At 45.1% G+C, this 16,110-nt stretch overlaps 1 protein-coding gene across 1 annotated transcript in view; it reads right to left on the minus strand.

Moving 5' to 3' along the window:
• LOC119450919 (receptor-type tyrosine-protein phosphatase R) overlaps nucleotides 1-8,675 on the minus strand; it is a 126,351-nt gene extending 117,676 nt beyond the window's left edge. The window contains exon 1 of the mRNA XM_037714388.2: nucleotides 8,437-8,675. Coding sequence (XP_037570316.1) covers nucleotides 8,437-8,506 — 70 coding nt within the window. The 5' untranslated portion in view covers nucleotides 8,507-8,675. The remainder of the gene's footprint in view (nucleotides 1-8,436) is intronic.
• Nucleotides 8,676-16,110: the final 7,435 nt, after the last annotated feature.

The following is a 16,110-nucleotide window of genomic DNA, read 5'->3' on the forward strand; positions in this document are numbered from 1 at the left end:
TCACCTGTATTGCAGACAAAGCCAGCTTTGTCATTTGCATCCCAGGATGGCAAGCAACGGTGTATGTACGAGAAAAGCCGGTGCTGACACAAAAATTAACAATTTTTTTTCTGCGTTAAAGCAATAATACCTTTTTGTAACTTCTCATGCATAGCACAAATGTACAGCTATCTAATGATATATCGGATATATTTTTAAGTCAATCACCAAAGCTACTTTTTTTTTTACCTAGAACACGAACCTTTTTACAAGAATTAGAATTTTTCGGCTATATTATGTCAACCAAGTTCACATTTTATATTGCATTTATCCAGGATTTTCCTGCGTTCTGTGAAAAAAATTCATACTTTGCAATTTTACTTGCCTTTGCCGATGGCAAAAACAGTTGAAATATTCAAATATTAGAAAAATTGTCTTGCCTTACACACTATTTGAACGACTAGATAACGATTAGATTATACAATGCGCTTTTGAAAAAAAATGTTGATCCTTCTAACTCAGCTGGGCAGGAAAAATAAACTGTCACCAATATGCTACAAAATTGACAAGAAAAATAAATGTAGAGAACAAGCTTTGAACTCCAACAAACATGTGAAAACGTTTTCACCTATATCTGTGCTGTTCGAAGGAACGCTGGCTCATTTGGCGTGGAATGACGCAGTTCAGAGTACGCATGTGTGCGGTCATTAGTGACTGTACGTTTTTTCCAAACACAAATTGTGCCTTCTGGTATTTGTGTGACATCTCTCAAGCGACGCTGTCGACATGAAAGTCAGTCCACGCGAGAGCTAAAATCACCTTTTCCTCGAAACCCTCTTACCTCAGTGGTATAACACTGATGAGTCAGTCCATTCGTGTGTCACCTGCTTCATCAGGCTTATTTAACAGTGTGCTGCCCACCTGTGTCACTCAATGTGTGCATGAGTCATATGCAGCAATCTATTGCCTCGTCCGCAAAGCTGCTTGCCTCTAGTGAGCTCAGCAATGAATGAAACCTGCAACAAGAATTTCTTAGAATTAAGTAGAGGGAAAAGTGGTGCTGCAGTGCTGTTGTGTTCACTGGAAGTGATAGGAAGTTTGGGTTGGTTTCTTTTTTTGATGAACAGGACACCCTTACGGCACATCTGGCTTTCTGTCTGTGAGGATGACTTATTCTCTACTACAACAGCATGCAAGACACCATTTTTTTGTCGCTAATTCCGTAACAACACCTTTCTGTCGTGTTAGCAACAGTGAGCGTGTTAGCAACAGTGAGCAGTCATATCAAATGTGAACAGTATCACTAGTGGCTCAACAAAGTCGGAGAAAAGAAACGACTCGCTGCGCACCACCTCTATAACATGGCAATCAATATCGTTTGTGGTTCCAGCATCATTCACTCAAGATATTACCAGGGTCCTTCTATACTTTTCTTCGGGTGATGAAACTTCCCCGAAAGTTTCACATAGGGACAGGAGGAGGTGGCATTGGCACTGCGTAGATGGGGAACAACCTGCAGCGCCAGATGGCCGGGCTGTGCGATCATGAAAATCTTTTACAAGGAAAGGTGCCCCTCCCACATTTATTTCAGAATGTTTGCAGAGTGAACATGAAAGGGAACTCCTGGCAAAATAATTTACCGTGCAGTGCATCTGTGTTTGAATTATGCACTGCACCATTGTATGACTGACGTGGCCCCCCTCCCCCCTAGTAGCCTTTCTCGCACAAACTGTTTGGGTCGGCTCTCTATTTCCACTTGGTATAGTTAGATAACTTATATTGGGCTAGTTAGTTCAGTAAGTCAGTTATTTATTAGTTGATTAGTCACTTTAGTTAGTAGGCTGACTATACTAGCTTAGTTGCCTTAGGTAGGTTATTAGTTTAATTAGATAACTTAGTTAATCAGTTGAATAACTTTGTCAGTTAGATTAGTTAATTAGTTTGAATAATAATACAATTAGTTTGCTAGTCAGGTAATTCGGTTAGTTTTGTTAGTTATTATCGAGATTAGTAAGTTAATTAGATGTTTCAGCTAGCTCAGTTATCAGTTGTGGAATTAGTAGTATAATTCATTAGTAAGTTTATTTAGGTAGTAAAGTAGTTATTACATTAGTAAGTTAGGCTAGTTATTAGTTTGATAATTAGTTTAGTAATTTGCTTGGTAATTAGATATAGTTGGTTAACTAGTTTAGTTAGGTTGGTTGAGTTTGGTATTATTTGATTAGCTTAGTTAGTTTAGTTATTAGTTGGATAATTAGTCAATTCAGTTTGCTTTCTTAGGTAAGTTATTTAGTTATGTTAGGTATTAGTGAGTTTAGTCATTTAGTTAATTAGTAAGTTTAGCCTTTTAATTAGTGTACTTAGTAAGGTTAGTTAGGTGCTCTTATAACTTGACTGACATGCATGCACACAACAAATGTCAGGCATTGTTGCTATCACGAAGCATGCTGTCACTCTACGGAGAGAGATGTACAGTGCAAAAACTGAAACACGACCAGCTAATATCAACAACACAGACCTTTTACGCACAATTACATAAAAGTACGACGTGAAATTACTCTGCAGCCAGTTTCCAACAAAGGAGTAATCCCAAGTGTGCCTTATGAATAGGCCACTCTTACAAATGTAGGTGAACTTGGAAATGACACAAGGCATTGTACTTGTTTCGAAATTGTTCACGTTTCAAGTTTTTTGACACTGTACAGAAAGAGGGTGGCATTTTGCCTGTTGTGCCGAAAAAAATTCGCACTCTGATAATGGCAGTCGACCCTTGCGCACAAGCCTGTGGCGTCTGTCAGGCGTCTGCTCTGATGTCCTACTTGCACCAGCACCATGGTGCATCCATTGTGGGCACTGTATGAAGTGCTCCCACAGCGTTAAGTGAAAGTTTCGTGACCAGATGAAAAGTACTGAAGGACTCTGATATCACCCAGGCTCCAAGCATAGGTGATCAAACCCACATAACATTTATAGACTTATCGAATCAACTCAACAATTCTAAACACTCTAAGCTGTTAGAAAAGCTATCACTCTCAACAAACATATATTAGTTAACTGCATTCTCAACAATACTTTGTTGCAAGTGTAACATCAGGTACACTGCATGGCGCTATCTTAGATCTGCTTCTCTTAATTTATATAAGGACACAACATGTGATCAGCAAAGCGCACTCTTCTGTCTCCTTTCCCGTACTCATCTAATGGCTCTCCACCAGGTAATATGTCACAGCATAAATACCTCAGTTTGCTTTTATTTAAGGACTTTTCTTGGGCTCACCACATAGAACAGATGCACAACCACGCGCACTTGAAAGACTAGGTCATGTCCGACATATCCTACATTTGGCCCCTCTTAGCATGAGGCTCTTGTCAAACAATTCGTTCCCTCAAATCTCAAGTATGGCTTGACTGTATGAAATCTAAACAAAATCTGATGATGGATGGATGAAAAACTTTATTGGGGTCCTTTAATGACAAAACTTAGTTTGTCTGAAAGCTGCATGCTTCGCTTATCGTCACCATGACAGGGATTTTCCCCCCTAGTTCCCACATTTCCAATCTTTGACTAGTCCCCCTTTCTACTAGTCGGCACGTTGAGCCTTGAAAGTTCTTTCCCGCTCTGATTACCTGCAAGATTTTCTCTACTTGGCCTTTACATCACACCTACTAGGCCTACATCTACTAGAGACTATCACGCATTGAATATATTAATATACTTCCTTTTCACCACCACACTGAAATGTTTATTTTGTCTATGTTATAGAACACAAATATTTTACCTGGTCATGTAAGTCTATAGACTAGAATTTGGAGCCGTACTTCGGAGCCGCCATTTTCTTGCGACGGTGGTGCCGCGGTGCGAGCTTTGGCTGTGGACTGCAGGCACCGCGAATCGCTGCACTGGCGGAAGCAGGAGCGGTGGCAATGAATTGTTCTTCAAGCAGGACTGTTGACGCTTAAAATTGATAAGTGCACGCTCATTTTACTTCTGCCTTATGAATGCATGACAAACGCAGTAGAACACACGTCGGATCGAGGGCACGCTTGACTTTTCTAAAGTTTCAGGGTATCATGGTCGTAATTTTCGTATGCAGAAGACGTATGCATTGGTTTTGTAAAGCGAGATATTTCGGCAGATTAAGTGTTCTGGCAAGTGCCAGCCATGGTGCAAGATTAGTGCCAATAAGCATGCTACAGCTACATGTAACGTCGCTGTGCGCTTTAACAAAGCCTATGCAGTGATATGACACTGTATTGTGGTGAAGCTTTAGTTGTTGACAAATGTAAAACTCAGAAGGTGTAAAACTAGATTTCATTCGTACCTCGACAAACTTATCCAAACAGGGTAGCGGTTTTCGAAATGCGTTTCACACCCCGTGTAAAGTTACTGAGTGAAGGATGCGATGAAAGCAACAATATTGCTGCCAAGCCCCCTTTGTTTTCTTTTGAACCGCCTCTGAAAACTTCTCTAATAGCATTGTTGGCTATGTGATACATGACGAAAGTGCGCTGGCTTGAACACTCTAAAATAAAAAAACACGAAACGCATACTTGGGCAGTCCTTCTGCCACGCAACAATAATCATAATCTGGTTTCGTAGCGTTTCATTTCTTGAAAACTCATCGCTCGGTGCCGCAGTGCTGGTACAGTGGTCACGGTGTTGGGCTGCTGACGCGAAAGACGCGGATTCGATCCCGGCCGTGCCAGTCACATTTCAATGGAGGTGAAATACTAGAAGCCCTTGTACCGTGCGATGTCAGTGCACGTTAAGGAACCACAGGTGGTCGAAATTTCTGAAACCTTCCACTACAGCGTGCATCATAATCACATCGTGGTTTTGGTACGTAAAACCCCAGCAGTTATTAAGACGAAACTTTTATGTGCCTCATGCGGAGGTGTAATTTAAAAAGTTGACAATGGCCTTGTCAAAAAACCCGGCGTCGCCAAGGATGGCAAAAAATGTCACGTGGCCCTATGGAAATGCATATACCCGATCACTTGTGGCGCATACCTTGCTCCATACCCAAGTTCAGGATGTGCGAGTATGTACCACACGGGGTTTTACTTGTAGCGAAAGCCTATCATTTGGTAATGTATAACCTAATGCGTAACTTTATACATAACTCAATGCATGACTAAATTTGCACCAGGCTTTCATATTCAAGTGTTGCAAAGAGTGTAACGCTGAGCGGAATTTTTAAAAATTTGCGCTTGCCACATTCCTATCAAGAATGCCGACAACGGCACAATGCCGCCCTGATGAGTAGCTTTTGTACATCGTTGCTACTCACTCAAGCTGTGAGTAGCAACGACACAAAGAAGCGCCACGCACAAATAAACACACGCTAGTCCGCCGAGAGGTGGCGTGGCGCCTGGTGTCGAGAGTATAGGAGCGTGCCCCAGCCTTCGTGCGAGGGTAAAATAATCTGGTCTATACCGCCTGCTGAATTCTTTTCATATTGTGAACCACTAATTTTGCATTGTATCTTGCACTCCCCACTTCTGCAACAGCCCTTGGGAGCTGCAGTATGTTGAAATAATATGTTTCCAGTTTCTGTATTTACTTTTACTGCAAGTGAATAAACACTAATGCAAGTGTAGTGAAGAAAATGACATGCGACTGTCTTGGTGCTAGCCACAAGACTGGAGTTCTTGCTCGCTTGGTGTTCGACTGTCTGATGGTCGCTGCTAGCTAATTCTTAACATTTCGTGGAGATGTGCAGATCCCCAGCATCAACCTAGAACCCCCCTCCTGGAGTTGTCTTCCATTTCATCTTACACAAATTTGTACATTAGCACTTTGTTAACTTTTGAGCTATAGAGTATGTGTTTTCCTCTCCGACGTTATTCAAGCCTTGCTTACTCAGCAAAACAATGTTCATCAAACATCAGCAAGGTTATGCATTCAGCCGTGTACCACCTAGAAACCAATTTCAGCGATATGCTGACAATGTATATTGCATAAGATCAATGCAACTGGGACACCATCCTCCTTTTCATCCCATATGCATGCAACAGCACTACGCAAGTGACCAACAACCTCTCACACTTTTTACTGTTGTGAGGATGGACACTATGCTTTCCGACACACCGGATCTCTCCGAATGAACACGCATTTCTGACATTACCAGGTATGCCAAGGACTGTTGACAGCTAGCTCATTCATTTACAGACTACCAACGTCAAAAAAACTGTGACAGAATAGCAAAAGACCCTCCTCTGCTTTTCCCACGGGTGCGCTTGTCTGGATTTGGGTTCCGTCCCAACATTCCTGGGCTACTTCCAAATTAATGACTCGATATTACAAGTCTTACCACATAATCACCTGCACTTCCCCCACCAATTTTGAGATTGAGCCATTGACACCGTCCATGTCAATCGTATCAAGCCCCATTATGACCCACTTGTACTAATTATGCGTAGAGTCGCAAAGATGGCTTAGCTTTCTCCCATGGGCTAATGTAGCAAAATCTTGTGCCACTGTCTTGGTGGTAGCTGTAAGGCTGGGGTTCGGACATGCTTGGTTTTTGACTGTCTGACACTCGCCATTGACTGATTTGCCTCTGTCCTGCGACCTCGCAGTCAACAGCAGAATGCTAACAGCTGCTGCACTGGGGGCACTGCAGACACCAAACTTGCCATCGCAAGAACACCTACACACTGTAGCTCTACTGCCTGTCAGTGTCACATGTTTCACAAGTCACACAAGGAATTCACAAGATCCAGCTAGAGTCCCTTGTACAACCAGACTCTGACATGTAAACTCCATGATGTGTTTATTGAGAGGATTTCCACCAGAATGTGTTCAACTTTTGGTGTTTTCAGAGGGCTCCCAGGTCACTCGATGAGAAATATTGCAGTCTGCTTGCAGACGGCGAAGGCAGCTTGAGACATTGGATGTTCAGACATGTTGTGACAAACTATGTACCCCAAAAGATGGTTATAGTTTGTATCCAGCACTCCCAGCCTGACTGCCAGGTTATGCCCGTCTGTTCCAACATCCTAACTGCTACCACCCCCATTATCATTGAAACTGCAGCCAATGTTAAGCAAGCCCACAAGGAAACAGGAAAAGCTGCGCTGTCAATAGCTCATGCATCAGTCTACGCTCAAGCAAAATTGCTGTGCAAATGTACATGCTAGAATAAACAACCCGGCGTGACGGCGGTTAGTTCGTCACTCGCGTGAATGGCACAGAAGGCGCCGAAATTACCAAGGTAAGGACAGCGGTTTGGGCCGACTAACGAGCGGATGCTCCACAGTGATATCACTGCCTCCCTGTGGCAGCGCTAACCTCAAATGGCCAAGTCAGACGCTTAGTGGAATAGTCCTCATTCAGCCAGAGCAGGCAGCAAAACATGCACGTCACATCCTCTGCATGCAAGCAGTGGAACACTTGGCCAAGCGTGAAGCACGGTGACGAGCGCGATCACGGAGCGTGACTCTGCGATGACAAGCGCGTATCTGAACCAACACAGCTGACGGCGAAGGCAGCGGCTTTTGAGTTCGTAAACACAGCTGGGTTGTTCCTACCACAAAACAGCAGCTCGAAGAGAGCCCGGGACCATCACAGGCATCGTGGAATCAATACGCTGCAAATTTCATTCCCACTCGCGAAAGAGCTCGCGCATGTCACAGCGGACGGCGGCGAGGTTTTTCGCGCGCAGAAATGCGAGGACAGTGTCATTGACTCGGCAAAGCACTCGCGAGCCCGATCTTCAATGGAGCCTCGTCACATGAATCGGCCACTCGCGTACGCGACAGCTGCGCTTTGTCATCTGCGGATTGAGTGATACGTGTGCGGTCATCGCGAGCACTTCGGCGGGTAAAAGACTCGCCGTCTTCTCTCGCTACCGTTTGCGCACGATCAGATGAACAAACGATTTCCCGTTCTGTTGCGGCTAGTATGCAATACGATATGCGAAAGCCCGTTCGGCGAACCATGAAAACATTCACTCGTTTTCAGGGCGATGCAAAAGAGCGGAGCACAGCCCATCATATCTGAAAGAAGAGGCCAACAGGAGGTCAACGCGATGTAGGGGCAGCGCGCGCTAGAAATCAATAGTTTATTTTGCTGATTTATTCTTTGCCTTTCCGGATGTCTACCCGGGCATTGGCGGTTCGCACAGTACGCAATGTGCATCGCAACGCAGTTCCACTCGGGGCGCAACGACAAATAAAAGCGGCCAAGCGAGTCAAAACACGTCGGAAGGCGGGCAGAACAGAAAGCTCACGCGACACACATAAATGCAGCGTGGCCTCTCTCCTTAACGTGCGCTTCTCTTTGGCTTTGTTTGCTTTGCCGTTTACTTGGTCGAGAGTCACATAACGACGGCAACCACAAAAGTAAGTACGGAAAGTGAGAAACATGCTGCCTTGCCCCCTACTCACTTACATATCGCTGTATTACACGCGACACACACATATACACACAGGGAGAAATTAGCACTCGCTTACGCCTGGCGCCGACGATGAGGTAGCCGCATGCCAGCAGTAAACAGGTGCAGCGTAGCCGCGCAAACTTCATGTTGCTCTCAGCGGGCGCATGATGCCGTATTGACAAACATTCAGGCAGAAGCGTTACCACTGGACCACATTACATGGCGAGCGCATCCACTTTCCAGATTTCGCTCGTTCACTCCACGTTCACTCCTTCTCACAGTTCCCTCGACGCGCCGATTACGAGGCGCGCGCTGCTCGTCGGGAACGCGCGCCGACCGCAGCAGCGTGAGTTTCGCCGCTAGAGGCGCCACTGATCAACATATCCAGTAGGAAAAATGGCTGGAAATTCAAACGTAGCTGAATGACGAAGCGATTAGAGTGTACGCCTTGACCGAAACGCATCTACGAGATTAGGAGCAGCCACTAGTTATGAGCGATTTCCTATCGGAAGGGTGCAACAGAATGGCTGGGTCAAGGAAAGATGGAGGCGTAGGCATGCTAATTAGGCGAGGTCTGAAGTGGCAAAAGGTAAAAGAACCATGTAACTCATTTATGAATTAACGGTACATGGGGGCAAGGTAAAAAGACGTGGCTTGGAGTAGCTTACCTATGGACAGGTAGTGATAGCAGCGATAAAAATAAGGAATTGATTTATTGCATTAGAAGCGATATTAATGAGTTCAAGAAATCGGGCCAGGTGATATTAGTGGGAGATAAGAACGCGCACATATATGATTTAGGCGGATATACTGATTACAACGATTCTCTAGTGCTGGATCTGCGTGATGAACAGAACCAAGGGCGTAGCCAGGGGGGGGGGGGGGGGGGGGGGCTGATGGGGCTTCAGGCTCCCCCTTCCCCCGCAATGTTTTCGGGCTGGCATGCACCGCCGCCCAAAACAACCACCGGCGCCGGGAATCATTCTGGATTTTGTATGCAAAGTTTTTTTCACGCTCGAAAAGACATTTCGGCACGAACATTGTGAACTCGGGGTGGATTTCGTGGCAACGCCATTGCACCTGGAGTCACATAACGCAAGGTGCCCCATCAGAGCACAAACTGAAAGGGCTTTTCGATAGCGATCGGGCGCGTTGCGGCATCTCGCAGCGGAATCTACGGAGCGCATGGATTTCAATTCCGAAAATTTATGGGTATAAAGTTCTCGTAAACGTTTGACGCGAATAATGCACTGACATTTCCAAAGGCGTGCTTTAGATTTTCAATTCTGGAACTTTATGTATTTATTGTTCTTATAAACTTGGGCCAACATGCGCGCACTGGAGCCCTCGTGTCCAAGCCGTTTCAGAAATGCTAGCACGCGCTCGCAATCTTCAACAGACATGAAAATACTAAATATCACCGTGACTGTTAGCTGGCAGCTGATAATTTTCTCCGAACATTTTCAGGAAGCACACCCGATGTGATCGATCTGCTGAACTAGGGCAGGCAAAGTTAAATAAGTAAAAACAGAAGGAAGTTAACGGCCTATTATTGAGGCAGTTCTTTTTTGTGGGCGACAAGGTCTGGCTCTCCGTCGCCATAGTGACAGTGGTCCTATGGATTTAAGCAAAACCGCCGCTCAATATACTGGTATTTAAAAGCGCTTCTTCGCATGCGAGCTGATTGTGGAGATACATATATGAAGAACCATTTGGAAAGTTACCCCAGTAATGCTTCGTATTTAAGCCCAGATGTACAAAAACAAATTATAGAAATTTGTGGTGAAATTATCAAAGAAAGCCCAGATGCAAAGGTAAACGATGCAGGCTGCTTCTCCATACTTGTTGACGAAACGACGGATATTGCTGGAATCGAACAGCTTACTGTTTGTGCAAGGTACCTAAACAAGGGTGCCAACGACATCGAAGGAGTTTTTTGAGGTTTTTGCACCGGAATAGATGCTCTCTCTCATTGAGTCTGCAGGTTCTGTGTAAATGTGTACAAACTGCTGCAGATTCTAGTCACCCTTCCAGTGACCACTGCCAGCGCAGAGAGAATATTTTTTAACATGAGATTACTAAAAAAAACTACTTGCGCTCTACAATGTCTGAGGAACGCATGGTTAGGCTGGCGCTTCTATACACCCACAGAGACGTCGGCATCAACGTGTCCGAAGTCACTGACCGCTTCGCTCAACTTTCCCGCCAAGTGAAGTTTGTCCTTTAGATAGCGAAGCAGCAAAAATCAATGCAAGTGAAAAGCTCTGTTACTTCAGGTCCGTAAATTCATAATTATGAAAAAGCATGCCTGTTCATTAGCTTTTAAAACCCCAGAAATTTTCGCCGTTTATTCAACAGCTAGCATCAAGATCAAAACTATCATGTGAATACGAAAATTACGAGGACATCAATAACCAATTTTGACCGACCTTGCTCATTGAAAGCCCGGCCCACAAGGCGTTTCCCAACAAACACACTCGGTAGTTCAACTTGCCGCATCATCTGTGGCTTTCGTTTGGCCTTTTCTTTCTATTTTAGCTACCTGCTCTTACTTCTTTTTTGAACGGAAACAATAACCTTATTTCATTTTAGGTGCAAAATATTTGTTGCCGCTCTGCAGGCAGTTAAATTACACATTTTTGTACTGTTTTCTGCATTATTCCTCTATTATCTACCCATATGGTGCTGTCGCGACCGCAGCGTGGTCCAAGTACATATTGTGATTTCTGCGATCATAGTTTTGTTCTTGCCTGGATCGTCTGTCTTTCTATGCGTAAAGTTTGCTACCTGTGACTGCGCAACATGTTTATTTGTCTTGTTTGACGCATTATATACAGTGACGTTTGCTTAAATACGTAGATTTATTGGAGACTTATACGTATATTTAAATATATTGTTGCGAGGTTTTGTGTATACAAGCAGGGAAATTTGTTTCCAGCGACACTTTTTTGCCTTTATCAAGTTGTACCTTCGCATTTGTATATTCCATTCTATCTTCGCATTTCTAATGAATATTTTGCAGAACTCCGGCTTTTTATATGTACTCACTGTTGCGACTATAATCTCGGTGTAATTACAATCCACGACCGTTAACAGCTACTCCTGCGCAATCTATTGCAACGGAGGACAGCGTCATTGAGGTTTTTCCCTGGCCGTTGCTTATGTACAAAAATGTAAACAAGGTTCTTGAATGACAAATATTCATCAAAATATTTGTCCTCAACTTTTTCTTTTCATGGCCTTCAGGTGTTTCATGTCAGCTGCATGCACTGCTTTGCTGGTTTCGAACTGATATAGTTCTAAAGTTCATGTAATATGTTCTTTACTTATGAAATAGAGAAAAGAAAACGCGGAAGCATTGATATCAGTTATTGCTGCCACAATTTTTGGGCCATACCAAGATATTCATTTATGAAAAAAAATACATATTTTACTTGACAGTGCGTAACGCTCAATAATTCGTTTGCAGCATCTAATATAGAATGGCATTGGCAATGGCAATGCAGTTATTATTCGTGTATTTGAACCCTCGACAAATTCTATAAGGAGGAGGCCGTGTTGTAACGTGACCCCCCCAGCAATATTTCTGGCTACGCCACTGACCAGAACCTTATAGTAGTTAACAGGGAGAATAAGCGTCACGGACAGGTAGTGTGGCAAGTCAAGTATCGAGTACGCCTTAGTCTCATAAATGGTCTACGAACAACTACACCAAATCGTAATAGACGAACACTGGAAAAAATAGCCTGGGTAGCGATCATAGACGCTCAACATTAACGTTTTGGAGAGATACTAACGCAAAACACAAACCGTTAGCATCAAAATTTCTAAAATTGAATGAAGAGCAAATAACAGAGATCGCAAAAACATAGAGAAGAAAATGAAGGCTTTTCCTACAGCAGTCTGGAAATATAAGGAACTGGTAGACGTTATGCAGAAGGAAATAAGACAGACATGGCAAAAATATCGTTGGATTGGGAAGCGGAAACCACATGAGTGATGGAACAAAGAAATAAAGCAAGCTATATAGAAGAGCGTAAACAGGCGTAGGGATCCTCGATAAGCCAAAACGTTGGGATTATACGAAGAAGAGGTGCTCCTTAGCTTCACCCATAGTCAAGCAATATAAATACCTCGGCGTATACATAAATGAAGGAAAGGCTTACTTAAGCACCCACCAAGATAATCTGAAAATAAAGGGGAAGCGGGATGCAGCAATAATGAAACACAGAGCACTATAGGGCCACAATAAGTATGAGGTAATGCGTGGAATCTGGAAAGAATCGAGTAATGGTGCCAGTGCTAACGTTCGCAAATGTCATTCTATGCTTAAAATTGGATATCTTGTCGGGGCTGGAAGTTAACCAAAGATCGCTGCGCGGTTGGCTTTGGGAGCCCATGGTAAAACCACAAATGAGGCAGTGCAGGGTGACATGGGTCGGGCCTCTTTTGAAGTCAGAGAAGCACAGAGCAAAATTAGTTTTGAAGAAAGTCTCAGGGACATTGAAAATAAATGGGCGGCTAAAGTGCACAAGTATCTGTACTTGAAAAGCGTGGACACAGAATGGAGGAAGAGGTCAAGAAACTTGGCAACCAAGGACAGCATGATTGAAAGTGTAAACAGGCTCCCAAGAGACATCAGAAAGAGAGAGAAACAAAGACACTTACTTAGATGCAAAGAATGCAAACAAAAAGGACCACGGAGATTTACAAGAATGAGAAGAAAGAAATTAGAAGGGAAAATATGTACGATAACACAAAGGGCAGTTCCTTCCTATTTGAGGCTCGAGCCGGTTGCCTAAGGACAAATACATACCGGAGCAAATATTCGGAACTAGATGAGGCATTCGTATGCTGCAGTAAAGATCCGGAGACCACACAGCACATCCTAATGGAACGCGAAGGGATTAAATCCAGTGAGACCCGCAACCGGTCGACAGTCGAGATAAGCAAGAGACGTTTAGAGTAATGGAGGATTGAAAATCGGCTTGCAGATCGGATCCGTTACAGCCATAGGTAGCGGTACAAGGTAGATTTTGAAGGGGAAAAAAAACTTGGGGTAGCTTGCACTAGTGGCGCAAGGCTAAAGACACAGCGGAGCTGAAAGGTTCCTAACTGGTCCTGGCTATACGAAGTGATGCTAAGTTATACGAAGTAATGCTAAGTGATGCTAAGTTATACGAAGTTATAAATATTTCCTTGTGGTCCGTGGCATCGAGGAAAGCCTCGCGAAGTATTTGCAGTCCGAGCACACGTAGGGGGAAGTGGGGCGAAAAGTGGGGCAAAGCTATGCACAGTGTACGGGTGGCGCGCAGCAGACGACACGCCGGGATGCGGCAAACAGAGCGGGGAAAAAAACACCGCATATCCACGGGGTGAATGATGAGTGGGCGAAGCTCCGGAGGGAATCATCGGTAAACCGTGAATCTTCCGTGTAATTCGCCCAGTCTCGCCGCACTAAATCGAACGATTGACTTTCACCAATGACACGCGCCATATGTGACGCCATTCCTATTTTATAACAGCGCCCTTCATTATAATTGCACCATCTCCCGCTTAAGGGGACGCTAGCACAAACGCGTTAGAAACGTGCAGTACTCTCTAGTAAGGGGGAGAGGCACAGCGTCTTACGCAGCCGTTTACACATGCCGGAACGTGCACCGCGTTTGCCGACGCCATCACATGACTGCTGAGAGAGTATAACCCCCGTATTCATAAACGCTCCTCGACTTGAACTTGACTTGCCACCGCCTTCAACGCGTTTCGAACGCGCTGCCCAAGGCGGTGGCAAGTCAAGTTCAAGTCGAGGAGCGTTTATGAATACGGGGGTAAGGCGGAGAGGCCACAACGTCTTACACCAGCTTCTTACACGGGCCGTAACGCGCTAGCACAAACGCGTTAGAAACGCGCAGTCTTTCGTTATTGTTGGGTATTTATTGTCATCGTGGTGCGTGTGTCCATGTGCGCTTCGTGGCGTAGTGGCCAGCGCCGCGCGTTCGGAAGCGAGGGGGCCCTGGTTCGATTCCGCGCTACGGACACTACTTTCGGAATTTTTTTAGGGGCGAAGCTCCTTAGGGTGTGGGTCTGTCCCTACTCTGTAGTAGTAGTCGTCGTCGTCGTAGTAGTAGGTAGCCACGTCTACTTTTATATAAAAAAAATTCCAAAAGTTCTGTCCGTAGCGCGGAATCGAACCAGGGACCCTAACGCGCGGCGCTAACCTTTTTTTTTTTTTCATTGCGATAGCAATTATATGGACACTTCAACCGGATTTCTGCCGTCGGCGTCGCCGTCGCCGTCACCGTGAGGTTCCGTATAGATAAAATCTTCGCCGCGCGCCGTATGCCCCAGAGGCAGCGTGCGGGGACGCGCGCTATCACGGAGAGCGAACGCACTCAATCTCCCACGCGCAAGCAAGGAAGCGGAAAGCCAGCGCCGGCACTTCTCTGCCAACAACCGCGCTCGTCGCTCGTCCGCACAGTCTCTTATCTCTCCCACGCGCAAGCAAGGAAGCGGGAAGCCAGCGCCGGAAGGAGCGGGGGGGGGGGGGGGGGGGCGCACTTCTACGCTGCCAACAACCGCGCTCGTCGTTCGTTCGACCGCACCGTCTCTTATATCCACACGGCTCTGACCTTTATGCGCATTCGCCGCTCAGTTTCCGTTGAAGCGATAGACCGCACGTATCTTCGCCCGCTCCTGCGGCGTATATATCCGCTCGCTGCCAGCGTTTTGACGGTCGTTGTCTGCAGTCATTCAGTGTGATCTATTCATGTTTGTTTGTGCGCGCTCACACCACGCTTCTTCAATCAGTTAGTAATAGTCGGGCCACATTTTCCAACGCACGCTACACATGCAATGCTGCCCGGGTCGGCAGTGCAGCGCTACAGGTGTGTCCCTTCGCACGCGCTGCCCACGGGAAGCGCTTCTCATCAACACCACCGTTTCACACGCGCCTTCTCGTGGTCATCGAGTCTCTCTTCATGTCGGTCTACTTACGCCGCAGCACACCTGCTTACTTAATGAGCTCATGTTTACTACATTTCATATTGCTACCAAAGCCGCTCACCTTACTTCGTATGACATTGCTGTGTTGCTATCGCATTCATGGCTTCGCCCTTAGGGCGAAACTGTGACATTTTTTTTACAGCCTTTTTCACTTTATTCTTAATCCAACATGGGAAGGAGGTAGCACTGAAGCGTTTTTTTCACAGGTTTCATAAACACAGAGAGAGGGAATCACACATCTACCTAAAGACCAGTCTTTGCTGCAGGCGCTTCTGCCACACCTGCCATGTCTTGCTAAACTCATCTTCGCCGTCAAGCAGCGAACTTGTGAATGTAAAAGCATCACAAAAGTGGGTCCACGCCGGTTTTGCGTTTTCTAGAGCTAGCATGTAGTCAGTTCGTGATCTCCAAATTGCATACAAACCTAGTAATATCAGGGTTTCCACACAGCTGTCATTTTTATGGTGTTCAACTCTCAAAAACTTTACGTCTTCCCAATTTGGGTATATCTGTACATTAAACACAATTCGTATGTTGTGCCAAAAGTGTGCTGCATTTGTACAAAACAAAAAGACGTGTTGCAACGATTCTGGATATGGGCAGAACGCACAGTCCGTTGTCCACGGCACAAAAAAACCCTTATTACTTAACCATGTTTTGACGGGTAAAACTTCGACATGTAACTTAACAAAAAAATACTTAATCGCTGTTTTTACAGGATATTTTGGAAGACGCTTAAAAACGTCCG

Source organism: Dermacentor silvarum, chromosome 4 (assembly GCF_013339745.2).
Source record: "Dermacentor silvarum isolate Dsil-2018 chromosome 4, BIME_Dsil_1.4, whole genome shotgun sequence".
NCBI classification, from domain to species: Eukaryota; Metazoa; Arthropoda; class Arachnida; order Ixodida; family Ixodidae; genus Dermacentor; species Dermacentor silvarum.